The following is a 22,378-nucleotide window of genomic DNA, read 5'->3' on the forward strand; positions in this document are numbered from 1 at the left end:
TTCAGGTATTAATGTATGATAATATCATCTATCCGCCAACTAAGTGAGCAGTCATGAAACATACAAAATGCAAACTAGTAATATAGATGTAGATGCAGTTAAAGGGAAAAGTAATAAACAATAAATTTTAAAACATGAAATAAACATGAAATAAACATAAAATAAAGGACTATGATAATGATTTTTATTTTTACCAAATTTGCTGTCGCTCGTTAGATTTTACATAATTAATATAAATTGTTAGAAAAGTATATAATTAACTAATATTAAATATAATATTGGAAATTGTATATACATAAATGGCGCCACATATTCATTGAACTGACGAGCCTATAAAAGTGGGTGAAAGACCTATTCAGTGGTATATATATATATATATATATATATATATATATATATATGACATCAAAATAAAGTTATGCCTAATTTTTTTTGTTTTCTGAACGCTGGACAGCTTTCAGTGTCAAACTGCCATTGAAATGGGGGTTTTTGATGACTATGAATGCATACGTCAATCATGGAGTGTCACCCAAGTACGTTTGCTTAAATGTCAATAAACCTAGTGCCGAGACCTCGACTAATTTACATCTAATTTGCAAAGTTATCAAATTCTTAAAGTATGTGATCTGAAAAAAATCACATACTTTGATTGCACTGAAAATGTAAGATATTATATGATAAATATATATATCTGTAAGACAAGTGGAGTTGTTTAATTTGATATCCATGTCATAAACCTATGTAATAAGTTAGTGTATTAACCCGGTTAATAATGGTATGCAAATTCAAAAGTATATGCAAATTTGCAAAGTCTCTAGATAATAATATTTTGTTGTCAATGGATCATTTGTTTACAAGCTAACACGACATGTATACCCGAGCGTAACGTTTTCATAAGATTTAGGTAAATTGCGTGACGTCAACGTAATTTGTGATAATCGTGATGACGTCATATTACCGATGGAGGCGACTTTAGTACTTTGATTTAGGTCTCACTACACAGATCACTTCCGGGTGACAGTTCATTCATCACGGTCCACTATAGTTCCTAATTGTGACACATGTTATGGTTCACATATTCACTTCTAGGAAATGGGAAGAATTAAAACAATATGTATGTTTAATGGTAAGCCTTCTGGCTGTATTTTGCCCATGTCATTTTGTATTATTGTGCATCGACCTTTTGGGACATGGGTATATAGCGTAAGTGACAGCCGGAGTGAATCGGTTAATGAACCACCTGTTCGGACCGGTACTACAGCCAGATGCGGTCATATAGCAAAACACTGAGACGGAAATGTTCTCAATTTTGGAGTGGAAATAAATGCTTATATAATGTATGTTCGCAATGGTGTATGTTGTTAGTGCCAACGAGAACCCGTTCTATGGGCAATCTTCGCTTGAAGTTGGGCAGTTTAACATGGGTTTCAATGGCAGATGACATCTGTGTAGTGAGACCTTACTAACAATTAAATTAAAATGTTATTTTACAAGTGATATAGGACAAATAGAATTCGCCACTCGTTTGTTTTTGTTTTTTTCTAATATGTAAAATATCAACCTCGTCTAGTTAACTGGTATTTGTCTCAGCAGAGCGTTGACAAAATACCAATCAACACAGACTCGGTTAATTTTTTTTCGTATTAAAAATACTCGTGACGAATCTCTGTCTGTCTGTCTGTGTGTCTGTGTGTCTGTCTGTCTGTCTACATCTATCTATCTATCTATCGATCTATGTATGTATGTATGTATGTATGTATGTATGTATGTATGTATGTATGTATGTATGTATGTATGTATGTATGTATGTATGTATGTATGTATGTATGTACATGTATGTATGTATGTATCTATCTATCTATGTATGTATATATGCATGTATGTATGTATGTATGTATGTATGTATGTATGTATGTATGTATGTATGTATGCATATATAAATCATATAATAGCATACTAAAGTTAAAAAAGAAAAGGAAAATAGAACAAAACTATGGGGCCGTTCAAATATTACGTAACGCTATTTTTGTCAAAATTAGACACCCACCCACCCCCTTGTAACGCCCCGTAACGCTAGACCATACAACCCCCCCAAAATATTATGTAACGCTCGGAGATCCCCCCCCCCCACCCGACACACAGACAAAGCAACGTGGCAATGTTTATTATTTATACCCATGTGTACTACGATGACGTCATTAAAGTGAAGTATTGCTGTACGATGGGGGGGGGGGGGGGAAACGCGGGTTTTCACTTGCGCCATTTTAAAATGTCTGGTGTATTAAAGCATTTCAGCTTGATTTATAATTGTTTTGGGTTTATATTTACCTCTAAAAATCTACATTATATATTGTTGTCATGGCATGGCACGTTTAAGAGAAAACAAAATTGTGTTACGTAACGCTGTTCAATTAACCCCCACCCCTTGTAACGCCACATAACGCTTGAAATTACACCCCCCACCCCCTAAGCGTTACGTAATATTTTAATGGCCCTATAGTTTACTAATAATTTTCGGAGGGTCTATTTTGGTATATTCAGACGTTGAATCACATTGCTGACGTACCCCTTTTCAAACTGCAGTCACTTCCGTAAAAGTTTTCTGTACAGGTACACGTTGTAGATTGGCCGTCCAGTTTTACACATACTCCATCTGTAGTACATGAGCAGCGTGGATCACCAGGTGTCTTTTGAGCTAAAACAAATACAATATCTAACATAATAGTGGTCAAAAAATTAATTTTTAGATAAAACAATTTTTTTTTTTACGTAATTGGGATCGCATTTGATCTGAAACAAATTAAACGTCTAACATACTTGTAACCGTAGTACTGCGTATAAAATGTCATCTGTTTTTTTTAGCTAAACTGTCTGAAATAATAGTGACTGTAATATTTGGTATAGAAAATATACTTTGAACTAAAACAAATTAATAATTGTGAATGCAATACATGATGTAGAAGTACAAAATAATACATGAGTGGCCGTTAGATACAATTTATCTCACAGTGAGTTGTTTTAATGTGTTTCTAACGAGCGAAAGAGAGTTGGATACGTTTCTTAAACAACGAGTTGTAAGATAAATGGTATCTAACGGATACGAATGTAGTATTCTATTTCTTTCATATCCTCAAAAACTGGATTTTAAGATAATTTTAACATCCGTTTCGACTAAATGTTATTTACAGCCTTTGCGCGTGTAGCTAACTTAACGCATTACAGACAAATGATTGTCAGGTTAACTATACGTCACAGTGTAATCGATTTCGATCGTGCTGTTTTTGCATTGGAAATATGGCACTGGTGACCTTGTCATTACCTAGGAGCAGCCAGTCGTATGTCTTGAAATTGTTAACAAACGTACATGTGGTAACAAGTAAGTGTTATAAAAAATAACGAATGATGTTATCACCAACGGGTATGTAAGAAAAAATATCTTTTGAACTAAAACAAATTAATAATCGTGATGTAGAAATATGAATTACTATAACAGTGGCCTTTAGATTCCATTTATCTTAAAACGAGTTGTTTTAAAACGTATCTAACGAAGGAAAAAGAGTTGGATATATGTTTAAAAAACGAGTTGTAAGATAAATTGTATCTAACGGACACGAATGTATGATTCTCTTTCTTACATATCCTAAAAAAAACACAACAACAACCAGGTTTTAAATAAATTTAAACTTCTTTTCAGCTAAAATATATTTACAACTTTTGAGCGTATAGCTAACATACGGGCCATAAACAAGTCAGTGTAGGTTAAACCTATATGTCAGGGACCACTCAGTTTCGATCGTGATTTTTTTCATTGGATGCTATGACTCGCTCGACCTGATCATCACATAGGAGCCAGTCGTATGTTATTAAGTTGTTATCACACATATATTTGTTATTGGTATGTGGTATGGTAAATAACGGAATGTGTGTAACAGAACGTGTTTTGAGTTCAGACAAATTAAAGTCTAGCATAATTGTGACTGCAATATTTTTAAGTTAACTTTGAACTAAAACAAATTAACTGTCTAGCATAGTAATGTGTAAAACGAAATTCATAAAATCGCAACGTACAATTCTAACCAGTAAGGAATTTAGTCTGTTTAGTAATCTTAAACATTTTACAACTGGAGTTCTTTCCCCTCAAGTTTTGTTAAATATACATTTTGGATTTTCGATTATCAATTGCCATTAATTATCAGATATAAGATAAGTCAGCCGAAACATATTTTCACCTTTTTCTTGGATTATTTTTGTGTTTCCGTTTTTCTTCATCCACTAATTCATTTATTCATTCCAAACAATCACGCCCTCACACCATACAAAATCATAACCCGTAGGTCCGTGGGAGGGCATGCCATTATTTCTCTCTAGGTCTAAATGACTGCTTCCATTTTTATTTTAGGGAACCGTCAAAATTATCGTTCAAATTATTTAAAACTTTATAACGACGACCATAAAGTTATTTTCATTAAAAGGTACACCAAAACAATTGATTATAGATCACCAATTAAGCAAATAAAGCAATAGCACCTTTTCGTCCAAACCCCTTTCTGTCCTGGAGAGGCAGTCCAGGCTGCTGGATCGTGTCCCCAGAACAGACACGTCAAATACTAATAAGTAAGTAATAAAGCCGGAACAATATACGCATGAAAGAAAGAAAGAGAAGTTTTATGTAACGACGCACTCAACACATTTTATTTACGGTTATATGGAAGGATGGAAGGAAATGTTTTATTTAACGACGCACTCAACACATTTTATTTACGGTTATATGGAAGGAAGGAAAGAAATGTTTTATTTAACGACGCACTCAACACATTTTATTTACGGTTATATGGAAGGATGGAAGGAAATGTTTTATTTAACGACGCACTCAACACATTTTATTTACGGTTATATGGAAGGAAGGAAAGAAATGTTTTATTTAACGACGCACTCTAAACATTTTATTTACGGTTATATGGCGTCGGACTTATGGTTAAGGACCACACGGATATTGAGAGAGGAAACCACCCGCTGTCGCTACTTCATGGGCTACTTTTTTCTATTAGCAGCAAGGGATCTTTTATATGCATCATCCCATAGAGAGGGTAGTACATACCACGGCTTTTGATATACCAGTCGTGGTGCACTGGCTGGAACAAGACATAGCCCAATGGGTCAACCGACGGAGGTTCGATCCCACACTGACCGCGCATCGAGCGAGCGCTTTACGACTGGGCTACGTCCCGCCCCGAGAATTAATGTCTCAGGGCCAAACTGGCCGTCCCTTATTTAGCATGTTATTAATTGGTCATCTGCCATCGTGCTCGAAGATAACTTATGAAAGTTTTTGTTTTGTTCACACTTACTTATTTTAAAGGGGCGGGACGTAGCCCAGTGGTAAAGCGCTCTCTTGATGCACGGTCGTTTTGGGCAATTTCTCTTCACAACCAGTGCACCACGACTGGTATATCAAAGGCCGTGGCATGTGCTATCCTGTCTGTGGGATGGTGCATGTAAAAAATCCCTTGCTGATACACACGAAATCATCCATCTGCGATTTCTTTGCGTGCCTGATAACATTGGAGGGGCGGGACGTAACCCAGTGGGAAAGCGCTCGCTCGATGCGCGGTCGTTTTGGGATCGATCCCCATCGGTGGGCCCATTGGGCTATTTCTCGTTCCAGCCAGTGCACCACGACTGGTATATCAAAGGCCGTAGTATGTACTACCCTGTCTGTGGGATGGTGCATATAAAAGATCCCTTGCTGCTAATCGAAAAGAGTAGCCCATGAAGTGGCGACAGCGGGTTTCCTCTCTCATTACCGTTGTGGTCCTTAACCATATGTCTGACGCCATATAACCGTAAATAAAATGTGTTGAGTGCGTCGTTAAATAAAACATTTCTTTCTTTCTTTCATAACATTGGATGAAACAATTTTATAAGTGCAGAAAATGGAATAAACGTGATCTTCTAATATTTATTTTAGATTAAAGGGACATTCCTGAGTTTGCTGCAATTTTTAAGATGTTATCGACTAACAGAGACTTTTTAACGATTGTAATTACATATCAAATATATCTGTATGCACAAAATATTAGTGGCTGTATATTAAACGTATTTCTGATCGTTCTACTATTTGCATTAGGTTAAATTTCATTTTATTTGCTAAAATATATTTTTTCGTACGTACAAAATTATTTGAAAACAAAATCCAGTTTGGGCTTCTTACAAATATTAAGACGACCAGAAACACACTGAATATACAGACACTGATATTCTAAACAAGAAAATATATTTAATATGTAAGTTTAATCGTAGAAATATTTTATTTTTCGGAAACATCTTACAATGCAGCAAACTCAGGAATGTCCCTTTAAGCTGATAAGCGAACAATTTGTAAATATCTGTATAATTACAGTCCTCCTAGTTTAGCATTTACATGTTCCCGATCGCTTATATACAATTATAATCTTCGTTGAAAACCTGATTTGTATTCTATTTGATTAAGCTAGCGTCAATTTGTCATCACGCCATGGAAATAAATTACATATGAAGTTCCCTTTGTTTAACGACACCATCAGAACACAGACAAGACAGTACACACCACGGACTGATGTACCAGTGGTAAGGCACTGGTTGGAACGGGAAAAAACATCGATACAACTCCTCTCTTAGCTACATCCAGCCGTCCATTTTTCTGTAGTATGCCACAGTTGAGACATTTTAAAGCAGTCATAAAACAAGTGTTCCAATGTTTCTGGCCGAATCTGACAAAAGCTACATAAGTACAGGTGTGGATCAATATATTTAAATAGAGAATAACTAGATAATGACGTAGGATATCGGCTTTCTTCTATGAAAGTAAGACTGGAAAATTCCGCGAGACTGGCCGAATCTGACAAAAGCTACATAAGTACAGGTGTGGATCAATATATTTAAATAGAGAATAACTAGATAATGACGTAGGATATCGGCTTTCTTCTATGAAAGTAAGACTGGAAAATTCCGCGAGACTGGCCGAATCTGACAAAAGCTACATAAGTACAGGTGTGAATCAATATATTTAAATAGAGAATAACTAGATAATGACGTAGGATATCGGCTTTCTTCTATGAAAGTAAGACTGGAAAATTCCGCGAGACTGGCCGAATCTGACAAAAGCTACATAAGTACAGGTGTGGATCAATATATTTAAATAGAGAATAACTAGATAATGACGTAGGATATCGGCTTTCTTCTATGAAAGTAAGACTGGAAAATTCCGCGAGACTGGCCGAATCTGACAAAAGCTACATAAGTACAGGTGTGGATCAATATATTTAAATAGAGAATAACTAGATAATGACGTAGGATATCGGCTTTCTTCTATGAAAGTAAGACTGGAAAATTCCGCGAGACTGGCCGAATCTGACAAAAGCTACATAAGTACAGGTGTGGATCAATATATTTAAATAGAGAATAACTAGATAATGACGTAGGATATCGGCTTTCTTCTATGAAAGTAAGACTGGAAAATTCCGCGAGACTGGCCGAATCTGACAAAAGCTACATAAGTACAGGTGTGGATCAATATATTTAAATAGAGAATAACTAGATAATGACGTAGGATATCGGCTTTCTTCTATGAAAGTAAGACTGGAAAATTCCGCGAGACTGGCCGAATCTGACAAAAGCTACATAAGTACAGGTGTGGATCAATATATTTAAATAGAGAATAACTAGATAATGACGTAGGATATCGGCTTTCTTCTATGAAAGTAAGACTGGAAAATTCCGCGAGACTGGCCGAATCTGACAAAAGCTACATAAGTACAGGTGTGGATCAATATATTTAAATAGAGAATAACTAGATAATGACGTAGGATATCGGCTTTCTTCTATGAAAGTAAGACTGGAAAATTCCGCGAGACTGGCCGAATCTGACAAAAGCTACATAAGTACAGGTGTGGATCAATATATTTAAATAGAGAATAACTAGATAATGACGTAGGATATCGGCTTTCTTCTATGAAAGTAAGACTGGAAAATTCCGCGAGACTGGCCGAATCTCACAAAAGCTACATAGGTACAGGTGTGAATCAATATATTTAAATAGAGAATAACTAGTTAATGACGTAGGATTTCGGCTTTCTTCTATGAAAGTAAGAATGGAACATTCCGCGAGGCTGGCCGAATTTCCCTTTCTTACCATCACAGGATAAAACCGATATCCTACGTTAATAACTAGTTATTATCGCTGTAAACATGTATTTGTGATTTTAATTCTATGTAAAATTTGATATTGCAGCCAGAATGTATTCGAGTTTTTTAAAGGTTATAAATTTTGAAAATATGTTCAGAAAGCTGTTCTTTTAGGATGTGTAATAGTCTCTATAGCTATAATTACAAGCGTACCTTTAACAATGCCACAGTTGTACCCTTCTGTGTCTGCTATATTGGTACAGTCACATGTTCCGTCCGTCTTGCAATTTCCTTTTCCACAATCTTGTCCGTTCCGCTTACAGTCGAACGCAGCCCGTTGTGCTTGCGACACGTACGTCAGAATGGCTGGAGATTTTTTAAAAAAGAAAAAGAAATAAAAGGGAGTTTGTTTATGGTGCTTTATATACAGAGGAATGGCCGAATATTTTTCAGGAGTGGAAAGTTATGGAATATATACTTAAAATAGTTATGGAATATATACTTAAAATACATCAATAATTATATATGTCAGACCAAAAAACATTTACAGCGGTACACTGACGTAGCCAGATGTTTATTATTATTATTATTATTATTTTTTTTATTATTATTTTTGTGTGTGTGTGTGTGTGTCTGTGTGTGTGTGTGTGTGTGTGTGTGTGTGGAGGTGGGCAACCCACACAATGTATGTATGTATGTATTGATGTATGAATATGTATATAGTGTATGTATGTCGAGGTTGACTGTTACATACATAGATATTAACGCATTGGCACAGGGGATAATTAAATCCTTTCTATCCTCACAAATTGTCCTATGCCGTTGCTGGGACTCGAACCTGTCGCACCGAATCGCCCGCAAATTGCGAGACTAACCACGATGCGCTCTGAGCTATCGAGGCAACCATAAAAAAATGCTATTTAACTCAACTTCCTTGGCGCTGGCAGGACCTTGGGCAAAACGGACGAACTCACTCACCTCCATGGCAACAGCATCCAACATCAAGCTCTCCATCACCGCCTCTACCTCGTCCGACCTACACAATTGCTCAAGTCTCCCCTGGGTTGTCATGCCACGATCAGAAGAGATCAGGCCCTTTCTAACGGCCCTACGGGCAACCTAGGGAGACACCCTACAGCACCAAGAAGGTCATAATAAACAGCTACTCTCGGAATACTAAAAGCAAAACCTATTGGCTCTCCTCACTATTTCAATTAGAACGACCATCAAAATTGCGCCAAATTTCCTTCATGTAAACGCGCACCTCTTTCTCTTTTGATATAATCCTACGCGACTTTCAAAATTCCATAGCACCAAATACACCCCCGCCTGTCACCAACATTTGGACTGCTGGTGCTCCCTTGCACTTGCCAGTGCAGGCGTCCCTTCTCGAACCCGATCGGTCCCTGTGTTCATCATAGGCGTGCGCTACAACAGCTTGCTCTGAATGTGCACGTAAAGTCTTTCACTTCACTTCACTCAACTTCATGCATGGGGCCTACAATCTACGCGGTCGATCCCGCTTACGTGCACGAAACAGTGAGCAGACCTGGCACTGGCTAGTATGTATTGATGTATGAATATCTCTATATTGTATGTATGTATGTATGTATGTATGTATGTACGATTTTATAAAATTTAATACAGCTTTAATTGAGGGGAGGAGTCATGGCTCCCGTGCCTTCTCCCTACGTCACTGCAGCGGAAGATACAACAACGCCATCTATACCACAATAACGCCACGCTAACTCACCTAATATTAACGCACTGACACCTTGTGTTATAATGAGGTCAACTGGTGGCAAAGTTGATGTTATTAAAGTCGTTGTATCTATCTATATATATATATATATATATATATATATATATATATATATATATATATATATATATATATATATATATATATTAACACGGAGTAATTTTTCTTGTTATTTTAATGAATAACACAATAAGTCACAAGTTGTTATATTTTCTTTTTCCCTTTCCAACATAAAACATGATTAACAAGTTAACGACATGGTGATACAGATAATATATGTCTAAGCTCTTAGTTGAACGATACAGATGACACTGCGACTGAGAACTCCAAGGGAATGAACAGCAGAGCTGTCCTCCGTGGGTCCCCACTTCGATCTCTCCATGTGTCTATATCTTTCTGTTGTTTTTCTTAAAAACCAGGTCAAATGGTTACGTGTTAAAGACGCTGACCTTAGTTTAAACCCGTAAAAATGGACACCACTTTTAGTTAAGTCACACACCTGTAACACATTTGGATAACGTTACAAGAGAGTGAAACAAGAGTCTGTGACGTTGAAACGGTGAAATATCGTTAAACATAGACTAAAACTCGACGCACGTTTTTTTAACAATTTGAAAAATGTATTTTGTGGTATTAGAAACACGAGGATTACCAGAAACACTTCGGTTATACAGAAATTAGAACGGAAATGGATTATCTGAACAATAAAATATAAATAATGTTTGATTTCAGTGACCATGAACAGCACTAACGGTGAAAAATATGCTGTAGTGTTTAAAAAATAGGTTCTGTCCCTTTAATGTGCTTTGGAAATTTATTTATTGTCAATAGTGTTCCCATTGGCAACATACTCAGGCTAAGACATATTTTGTGAATTGTGACGTTAGTCGGCACATTCCCATTATTTTGTCAAATGATGAATTGTAATATACCAACGTCTGCTATTTCTGACAATGTAATAAATAGGTACGTTTGTTGGCAGACTGGGTGTATTGTTAATTAATTGAATCGCACGTGGACAGCTAATTATATATAATTTGCATTTGAATATAGTTGTAAATACTCCACTATGACAATATCTTAAGAGTCGAGAGTCGAGGTGTGGGGAAGGTGGTGGATGAGGTACGGCTCAAACTATGTAGATTTTGCATTGCTCCCCCATCACCACCCCAGAACTCAGCTGAAAGTAGAATTAATACAACTAGCCCCTCCAATAGTTGACATCTTGCGATGCCTACATTTTGGTTTCGTTCAACCTTCTTTGATCGAACCCCGCAATAAATATGAAATAAAAAAGAGAAGAAATTATAAAAATTAATGTGTTAAATACCTTGATACATTAGTTTTATTGTATAGATATTTAAGCGCGTTTTTTTATTTTTTTTTTTTATTTTAATAATAATAATAATAATAATAATAATAATAATAATAATAATTAGTATATTTATTATTATTATTATTATTATTATTATTATTATTATTATTGTTATTATTATTAGTGGGGGCTTTTTTGGTAAAGTGAAATATGTGGTTTCAGAGATTATAGTTGAGAATTTAATGTAATTGCGCAAACAAAATAACACTTTCTTTTCAAACAGAAATTTCACTTACCCAAAATAAAAATGATACTTGAGACATCTCGTGACATTCTGCTCTATCGGAGGTCTCGATTGATTTCTGAAAAACAGAGTAAAAGTTTGTTTCGTTTAACGATACCACTAGAGCTCATTGATTAATTAATCATCAACTATTGGATATCAAACATTAAGTGATTCTGACATATAGTTTTAGAAAGGAAACCCGCTACATTTTCTTTTTCTAATGCAGCAAGGGATCTTTTATATGCACTTTCCCACAGACAAGAAAGCACATACCATGGTCTTTAATATATCAGCCGTGGTGCACTGGTTGGAACGAGAAGATTTCTAAAAAAAAACCCTCACATTCATTAACCATCACGATTTACAATAATCATTGCATTATTTCACGATATGATATGTGGAAAAGCGTTCACCTGATGCGCGGTCGGTCTAGGATTGATTCCCGTCGGTGGCCCAATTGGGCTATTTCTCGTTCCATCCAATGCTCCACAACTGGTATATCAAAGACCCGTGATATGTGCTATCCTGTATGTGTGACAGTTGTTTTTAAAAAGACCCTTTGCTACCAATGAAAAAACTTTCGTGGGTTTCCTCTCTAACAATGCCAGAATTAATTGATTCTCTATCTAGTGCCTTGTCTATAAGAGGACAGCCACTCTCGAGGAGATCCTTTACATGTGGATCTAACAGCAGCCCGTTGGAGCTCATGTCCAGTTGACCTTTCATTCGACCAATCAAAACCTTACTTGCAAAATAATGCCAGTGATTTGAAAAGAATTTGAAAACATTCGGGTTTATGCCGAGGGTATACGAAATGATTCGGGTGAATTACGAAGTATGCCGGAAACTAATTTCAATATAATATTTTATATACAATTCGTTTCAAAAACGTGATGGTATAGCTATAAAATCTGTTTATACTAGTATACAATCCAGAGTTTATTACTACACTCCCCCCCCCCCCCTCCACGTTTTTTTCAATGTTGAAATAGACCAACAAGTTCGCCTATTCCATAATAGTCTCGACCGATATTTTTAGAATTTGTATGCTCCCGAATAACGTTATAAAAGGCGAAGTGTAATTGGTCGATATTTAAATTGTTATTTATAGATGAAATGTCACCTGGACATTGGAGTCCACGCAATGCTGTTAGATCTACTGGTAGACCAGTAGAGCTAATTTTAATCAGATTGAGTTATTTTAACTTTAAGCAAGTTCTTTTGTTTTTAATACACAGGTGTGGGTGTTTTTTGTCTGTTATTAGTCCACCTGTCTGTCTGTCCGTCTATTCCACATATAGTTTTCCGACCTTTTTTCTACAATGCCTAAAAATACTGAGGTGACATTTTGTGTATTGCTTTATCATAAACTGTTACATATCAAGTTTGACTTTTATGGCAATTTACCCATTTTCCCACTGAGTTAGGCCCTTGAACGTTGGAGATACGGAAATGTGTTGGTCCCAACAGGGGACCATTCTCATTCCCCACACAAGTTCAAGTTCCTTTTATTGCCTTAAGTTTTACAACTCATCAGCATCATACAAACAATATAGCATATATTATACAGATATGTACACAATAATGTACAGGATAATGGTGGAGAGTGATTTAACATTATAGACATATATAATACAAAGTATCACAGTACTGCTGACTTATATCACATAAAGATATAGGTCGTTATTACATAAGAGAAAATGTAAACTACTTGAGGTGCTACCGGGATATACATGTATGATGCACTACATTGTACATCACTATTAGCATTACGTCTTTATTCCACTAATTCATTTCTTACCTTATTTGCCCGTTGTAAATATTTCCCAAGGTTATTAAGATCTTTATTATTGTCAGTTCTTAAAAGTTGTATAAGCTTGAAAACACTTGGACGTTTATAATAATATTGTTTTATAAATTGTGTTCTTATATCATTGTATCTTGGACATTGTAGAATGAAATGGTACTCATCTTCTACTTCATTTGTATTACATACTGTACATAATCTTTCTGATGTTTCAATGTTTTTGTATCTACCAAATTCTATATTTAATTTATGGGCGCAGAGTCTACATTTTGTAATTTCTTTCAATTGTGTAACGTCCAACGGTTTTCTAAGATAACTTTGCAATTTAAATTCAGTTAATAAATATTTATACAAATTACCTTTTGACGTTGCTGTTATTCTATTGTAAGACTGTTGCTTGAACACATCACACAATCTTTGCTTAATTACACTGTAAGTATTATTATCAACTTCCGTTAGACTCCATATATAATTTAAACCAAGTGCATTTAGTTCCTGTTTAACATCCATTAACCATTAACAGGTGTGTCACGGGGATCCTATAATACCCGTAACTGAATAAAACACGATTATCCAAATATCTCTCCTAACGGTATATCTATTAGATCTCTCTGTATCGGGCAGTCTAATACCCGAGTGGCTCAGCTCTAGGTATATCAGAGATAAGATCTAATATAAATATATATATATATATATATATATATATATATATATATATATATATATATATATATATATATAGCACGTTAGTTCACTAGAAAACACAACAAAACACAATACACTTTGGAATCTGTGTTAACACTACGCTGACAAATGTACTTGCCGCAGTAGTTAATTAACAACAACAATATAATAACAACCCAGAGCTAATCACTTAATTAGTTAATCACTAGGTGTCTAGTTTACACAATATTCTAATCACTTCGCCATGATACAACACCCACACGTGTGATAATTGAGAAACGCTGCCAGGGGAACTTAATTAATAAAGGAATTACAACTCTATTCCTAACTGGTTAATTTTTAATTAACCCTTAACTACTCATTCAGTAACCTTGTAATACAGAATTAATACTGGTACATATCACAATAAAGACAATAACCTACAGTTTACCTAGGTCCCCTAGGATGAACGGCTAAGCCTTATCTTACCAAATACTCGTATACAAATATTAGAACAGTGAAGCCTACAATTTACTTCGTCAGATTACCGGAGACACTGTCTAAAGAATATTGGTATAATACAGTATTAAAATATTTAAAGTCACATCAATCACATCAAGGTTATACACCAGCGCAGAAAGATATATTTACCAGTCCAGTCGGACTACGTTCCCCCTGGAGCCTTCCAATGTTTCTCCCCGATATATCTAAAATCCTATCTATTTATTAAAAAATCTCAGAGACAGCGAATATCGGCTGGGGGCACAACGCGGTACTCACCTATCATGTGATATTTCCACAACTCCCAGAGTCGGTATTTTTTCTTAGATGACCAGACTTACTGTCGCCAGTTCGCCAGCAATACCCCGGTCATAAATCGCACTAACGGAGTTATTACGTAACTACTGGCCACATGGCCTCCACATCTGCTCTGGGTGTATATTAGGGTGCAGCTCTACCACCGTCACGCGGGGGTATTACGTAACCAAGCTGCACACGGCCCTCTAAAACAATTAACATCGCCACAGGCGAAAAAGATAAGAGCCTATTCCGTCACAGGTGTGCTCAGTTTACTTACTGCTTGACTGATTTCCTAATTGTATTACTATTGACCATATGACTAATGGGGGTATGACTAATGGGAGGTAACCGTTTTATTAAACGACGCACTCAACACATTTTATTTACGGTTATATGGCGTCAGACATATGGTTAAGGACCACACAGATATTGAGAGAGGAAACCCGTGGTCGCCACTTCATGGGCTACTCTTTTCGATTAACAGCAAGGGATCTTTTATATGCACCATCCCACAGACGGTTACCTCCCATTAGTCATACCCCCATTAGTCATATGGTCATTTCCTTCCTTCCTTCAGAATGCTTGTTTTATTTGCTTTCGTTGTATTTGTTTGAGGGGGTGGGGGTGGAGTGGGATGGGTGGGTGCGAAACGCGGCAAAGCTGTGTAGCACGTTTGATCATAGGATGTGCGTGTCTGTATCACTAAACTGCTTAGGTAAGCTTATACTAATATAATTCACAGATCTCGTACGAAATGAGTAATCCATGAAGTGGCGGCAGCGGGTTTCCTCTCTCAATATCTGTGTGGTCCTTAACCATATGTCCTACGCCATATAACCGTAAATAAAATATGTTGAGTGCGTCGTTAAATAAAACATTTCTTTTTCTTTCTTTCGTACGAAATGTTATTGTTCAGGGATTTACTAAAACAAGCAGTCTTGGACTAGAGAAACACGTTACATTTCAACTTATTTTCGTGCTTATATCCAATTAATGTCCAAGCACGCTGTCCTGGGTACACACCTCAGCTATCTAGGCTGTCTGTCCAGGACAGTGGGTTAGTGGTTAGTGAGAAAAAACAGAGGGTGTAGTTGTCTTACACCTACCCATTGAGTAGTTAAAACTCACACTGGGTGGGAGCCGGTACCGGGCTGCGAACCCTGTACCAGCCAGCCTTTTGTCTGATGGCTTAACCACGACACCGCCGAGGCCGGTCAATCAATCAATCAATCAATCAATCAATCAATCAAACAATCAACCATTTAACTCGTGCTTACATCTACTGAATGTTAAGGCAAGACTGTCTTGGGCACATTGTTTTGAGATTCCCCGGAGGCCGGTCTTTAAAGCAAAGTAATTATGCAAAAAGGGTCGCCTGTTGTAAATTACTGCGCCGGGTGTTACATAACGCCGTATCCGTCGTGATGTATCTACGCCAGATTGTATCGACATGAACAACAAACGACACATTGTCATTTCCAGCCAACTGATTGTGCGTCGATATTTTCAGGGTGGGTGAGCTATCAATCTGGCAACAGACGGCGTGGCACTGAACCTACTTCGTGTATGATTGACAAACTGGCGCTCTGAGGTCGGTCCTGAGGAGTAAATGGCAAATCGAACCGGTCAATGAGTCATATTGTAAACACACACACACACACACACACACACACATGCACATACAGAACGACGACGCAATTTGTACATTGTCTCGCTTCAAATACTTTGATGTTGGCAAAAACAAGGGTGCGGTCATGTGCATGCTTTTCAAATCTGAACGACCGAATCGTATTTCAATATCAAAATCGTATCTCTGCACAAGGCAGAGTCGAAAAGTTGTTATACAAAGTCGTGATTGAATCCATGATCCATAATCAGTAAACTGAAATTTGTTTTGTTTAACGACACCACTAGAGCACATTGATTTGTCAATCATCGGTTATTGGTAATATTTTGACGTATAGTCTTAGAGAGAAAACCCGCTACATGTTTCCATTAGTAACAAGGATCTTTTCATATGCACCATTCCACAGACAGGATAGCACATACCTTGATATACTACAGTAATTTCCTGCGTATTGCCCGCGAGCTATGTGATTTAAAACATAAAAAAATGCCTCCTGCGGACTATCTGGCGGTGCAGACTATGTGATCATTATTCGTTTTATTTTGTTAATAAACATGCGGGCTGATAAAACAAAATCATAAAAGTAAATAATAGTACCGGTATGCAAACATTTATTTTAATCACAATTAACGGTGTTAAACATAAAACACAGTAACAGTTCAGTATAAATGTGCAATGCCATGCCGTCTGACTCTTTTTGTTCTAGGTTCTACTGATAATTGTTCTTTCATTTTTCTCCGCTGACAAACAGACTTTTCATCAACATCGAACACACGGCCTGCTTCTCTATTAGCATGTTCGTCCGCATATAACACAACTTTAAGTTTAAACTCTGCCGTGTAACTTTTCCTTTTACGTTTTTTGCTACTTGGCGAATCCATGATTCAATAATGACTGACAAACTTTGATCTGAACATACAGAATGAAGCTTTTATGAGAACTACTCAGTCGTAGTAAAAGTAGCTAGGAGGAAATTACAATGAAAACAACTCGGCAATAGTGACAGAAGCAAGGAGGAAATTACTATAAAAACAACTCAGTCTTAGTGACAAAAGCATTATGGCCTCAGATTACAGTTATCTTCCCATTTGGTTGTCCAAAATCCGGAAGTTTCACCGCGCAAGTAGTCTGCTGTTTGACTGTGATTATTTCATGGCAGACAGCTATGAAGTGGCAACTGTTTGACTGAAGTGACAGGGGATAGCATGTAGTTTGTAAACATGTGTAACTTGTTGACATTGAAGACTTGTTTGTGGTAATTCCGGCCCATGCAAAAGTAGTGCTTTTTGTGTAAAATGGGTGTACTCCGGCCTGGTTTAGAGGGTGTGTCTGTTTAAACCAATATGCTGGGAGAAAGAGCTGGACAACAGGGGTTGTCCTTTTCAGGGTATGTGTCCCCCATGCAGGCAAAGGTACATACAAAACTTCACGGGCCTGCTGATATTAATAAAAATGTTATAGCCACTAAGGCTATATAGAAACATATAGCGAAATTAATTGTGGTCTGAGGCCTGATATAGTTCACACATTACACCGGTTAAATGCTTGATTCTGATGAAAGTATTATAACCAGAGAGGTGAAATTACACAGACTGATTGTGCATACCACAAGGAATATGAAAACTAATTTATTTATTTTCTAAATATTTTTATTAAATTAAAAAACATTTTTTTTGAATTTATTAAAAATTAAAATTAAAATTTTCAACTTTTAAATTTCAGTATCCTCCAAAATAGCATAAGATGACCTCTGATGTTACTACAGGTTGTTGCAATATTTTTTTAACAGTTTTGAGCTAATAATTTGGTAAAAAAGAGCAAAAGTTGGATTTTGTTAGTCAATATTGAGATTTTAATTTTTTTTACATATTGAATTTTAATGAGTTTCTCAATTATTGCAATTGGACAGAAGATCTAAATATAATGAATATATCACTACTAAATGTAATTAAACACTTTAAATAAAATAGTATACAGTTTTTAACAAGATTAAGTACTCTAATAATACATTTCACCTACATTTATGTAAATTACACACTTCAGTCATTTTTCAAAAATGGTCTTTTATCCTTAGAAAATCTAATAGGCTAATATTCTATGCTGTCTGAATGTATTTATTGTGTTCAGTAATCAGATGCTGGTATACTTGTCAAGTTTATTGCAGAAAATGTGCCAAAAAGGTTAACATTTGGCTTGTAATACATATGGCAGAATAATCCATAATGCATATTCAGTGGTCATTACTACAAACATCCTTCCAATCAAGAAATACTACACTGAGGTATCCCAGACACTGGCACATGACTACACTTGTTAACAGTTATCACTGGAAACTGAAAAATATGGTGCAAGTACCTCTTGGTAGGATTTATATCAGCATTTTGTGACAAAATCTTCATTTTCAAAGTTGTCGTCAACAAAAAAAATATTATGGTGTATACCTAAGTAATATCTGTAGGGCATATTCATATTAATATGCATTTATATGGACTGTTTTGCCTTTTACAAAGTGGCTACATGTCTAATACAGTAAATGAAGTAGATTAAGTAAATACAGCAGGTCAAAATTGAATATGAGGCCTATCATGTCTAATTTTCCCTGAAATTAGTGTGTAAACATTTGTTGCAAATGGCCCCAATTTTGTGACTTTCACCATCCCTCTGACACATTTCTAATAATGTATCATGAATTCAGTCACCATATCTTTACTAAGCCTCCACTTATCATATCTAAAATGCAAAATTTTACAGTTTTAGATTTTTTTGTTTCTCAAAAATTTAAATTTAGTTTAATATTTAATTAAAAATGAAGTAAAATCTAATGATTGATTTTTTTTTCCTATAAATATTTCAAAATCTTTCCAAGACAACACTGTGCAGATAGAACATATGTAGAAGAAAAAATAGCTGCTCATTGTATGAAGAAATTCCAAAATTTGATAAAGTTATTACATTTTGAAGTTGGGTGTCCCTCAAGTTTCCATTGCTAAAATTGGCCATGGCAAGGCACTGTGGTAGGTGTTTTAACACAGCCTCTGTATACTCTCAGTTTAAAGGTGACATACCGATACTTACCGAGCATTGCTTTAATATGTATATCATTGGAATGCATTAGTGTGGGCCAGTTTTTAGGGGAAAAATGGACTGATAGGCCTCAGATTACAGTTATCTTCCCATTTGGTTGTCCAAAATCCGGAAGTTTCACCGCGCAAGTAGTCTGCTGTTTGACTGTGATTATTTCATGGCAGACAGCTATGAAGTGGCAACTGTTTGACTGAAGTGACAGGGGATAGCATGTAGTTTGTAAACATGTGTAACTTGTTGACATTGAAGACTTGTTTGTGGTAATTCCGGCCCATGCAAAAGTAGTGCTTTTTGTGTAAAATGGGTGTACTCCGGCCTGGTTTAGAGGGTGTGTCTGTTTAAACCAATATGCTGGGAGAAAGAGCTGGACAACAGGGGTTGTCCTTTTCAGGGTATGTGTCCCCCATGCAGGCAAAGGTACATACAAAACTTCACGGGCCTGCTGATATTAATAAAAATGTTATAGCCACTAAGGCTATATAGAAACATATAGCGAAATTAATTGTGGTCTGAGGCCTTATCAGCTTACCGGTACAAGCGAACAGGCAGACCACGTGATCACTTCAACAATTACATGCATAGTCCGCGGATTATCTGCCGGAGCGGGATATCTGAGCATTTTATTATTCTAAAACGTAAATACAGATCGCTGCGGACTATCTACTGTAGCGGGCAATACGCAGGAAATTACGGTAGTGGTGGTGCACTCGGTGGAACGAGAAATAATGATTATGTGAATGCTGTTTAATCCAAACGACAAAACCGTATTCCAATATCAAAATCGTATCTATGCACAGGGCAGAGTCGAAAGGATGTTATGCCAAGTCGTGATTGCTTCCATGATCGACTATCAAGTACTTGTCCTTAGGAGGACAACCACACCTCTAGGAGATCCGTAACCTATACCACTTGTAAGAGAACTGCCACTCACCTAGGACATTCATAACAGGATGGTTCATCACGCCTATACCGTCTGTAGGAGGACTGTAGAAAACCTAAACTTGCACATGATATATAATAGAGTATTGATGTGTTGGTGACGAGTTAAACGGAGGGGTATAACGGTGACGACGTAAGCATATCTCTGACGTATTGATATGTTGGTGACGAGTTAAACGGAGGGGTATAACGGTGACGACGTAAGCATATCTCTGACGTATTGATATGTTGATGACGAGGTAAACGGAGGAGTATAACGGTGACGACGTACGCATATCTCTGACGTATTGATATGTTGGTGACGAGTTAAACGGAGGGGTATAACGGTGACGACGTACGCATATCTCTGACGTATTGATATGTTTCAAGTTCTTTATTTGCCTTAAGTTAAACAAACTTATCAGCATAAATACATACATATATAATCACGGTATATATACAAATATACAAATACAGGTGGAGAGTGATTTAAGAATTAATGGTAAAATTAACATAGCATACTAGTAATAGTGGTGGGATGTACATATATATGTGCACTATAAACATTATCGTGGTATAGTAATAATTCTAATTCTAAATATATAGGTATATATTGATGTATACCAGATGAAATATGATTAATATACTTGCTAATGAAACGGCAGGTTTGTGGATGTCATATTTTAAGTAAGCTTCAGTAAATCGTCTCTAACTTTATTTGCCAAAACTAAATATTTTCCCAGGTTATTGATGTCTTTATTGTTTTCAGTTGTTAATAGTTCAATGAGCCTAAATACGCTTGGACGTCTGTGGTAACATTGTTTTATATACTTATTCCTCAAATCATTCAAAGCTGGGCAAATAAGGATAAAATGGTATTCGTCTTCTATATCATTATAGTTACAAATAGTGCATTTTCTTTCGGCCCTGTCAATTTGTCTATACCTTCCGGTTTCTATATTTAATTTGTGTGCACTAATTCGGATCTTTGATATTTCTTTTAAGTGATTTAATGGTATGGGTTGTCTAAGATATGTTTGTAGCTTGAATTCAAGTAACACAAATTTATATAAGGTACCTTTCGGTGAAGTCGTTATTCGACTAAAACAATGTTGTTTAAAATTATCGTAAATTCTTTCCTTAATTATATTATATTCTCTGTTACCAACATTTGGTATGTTCCATATATAGTTTAGTCCAAGCCTATTTAGTTCTTGTTTGACTTGTGTTACCCAGTTACCCTTTAATCGTTCCATTTCCTCATATATAGCTAAAAGGATACAATTTTTCAGTATTTCGTATTTTAATCCAATATTTAAAAATTCTTAATTTTCTCATAATATACAGAGGAAAACGCCCTAACTCACTATATATAAATTCATTACAGGCCCCTTGTTGTACTCCAAGTAGGTTTTTTTTACAGAATTTTGTATGAATATTTTCAACATCCCTTGCACAGTGGAATCCCCAGACCTCTGACCCATAACTAAGAATACTGTTAACATAGGTGTCAAAAACAGATAGCATTGTTTCAATATTAAAATAATGTCTTTTGCATACGTTTAATAATGAAAACAAGGCTTTTCTTCCCTGATCAGCGAATCGTTTTTGAGTTCGATTAAATTTACCGTTATAACAGAATAATAAGCCAAGATAAATGAATTCATTTACAACCTCTAACTGTTCACCTTTGTATAACCACTTTTCGTTGTCTCGAATGATCCCCCCATTTCTAAAAATGACAACCTTAGTCTTAGTTGTATTTACAGTTAGGTCCCATTTGGTAGTATATTTTGATAGTGAATTGAGCATTGACTGAATGCCTTCTGGTGTTTTGGCTAGGAGAACCATATCATCGGCATACATAAGTAGGAATATATTTAATGATTGGATGTCGATATAGGGGCAAGTATCTGATAAGAAATGCATTTCGCAGTCATTTACAAACATGG

General features: G+C 36.1%; 1 protein-coding gene across 3 annotated transcripts in view; it reads right to left on the bottom strand.

Moving 5' to 3' along the window:
- The window catches only part of LOC121385564 (EGF-like domain-containing protein 2), a 48,505-nt gene that overhangs the window by 21,850 nt on the left and 4,277 nt on the right, over positions 1-22,378 (bottom strand). For 2 of the 3 annotated variants that reach the window (XM_041516289.1, XM_041516287.1), the window contains exons 2-4: positions 11,537-11,602; positions 8,377-8,529; positions 2,567-2,695 (exon numbers count right to left, since the gene is read on the bottom strand). In XM_041516289.1, coding sequence (XP_041372223.1) covers positions 2,567-2,695; positions 8,377-8,529; positions 11,537-11,573 — 319 coding nt within the window. In that variant the 5' untranslated portion in view covers positions 11,574-11,602. Of the gene's footprint in view, positions 1-2,566; positions 2,696-8,376; positions 8,530-11,536; positions 11,603-14,776; positions 15,000-22,378 lie in introns of those variants that run through there. The other variant, XM_041516288.1, reaches the window with a different exon arrangement.

Source organism: Gigantopelta aegis, chromosome 11 (genome assembly GCF_016097555.1).
Source record: "Gigantopelta aegis isolate Gae_Host chromosome 11, Gae_host_genome, whole genome shotgun sequence".
Lineage (NCBI taxonomy): Eukaryota > Metazoa > Mollusca > Gastropoda > Neomphalida > Peltospiridae > Gigantopelta > Gigantopelta aegis.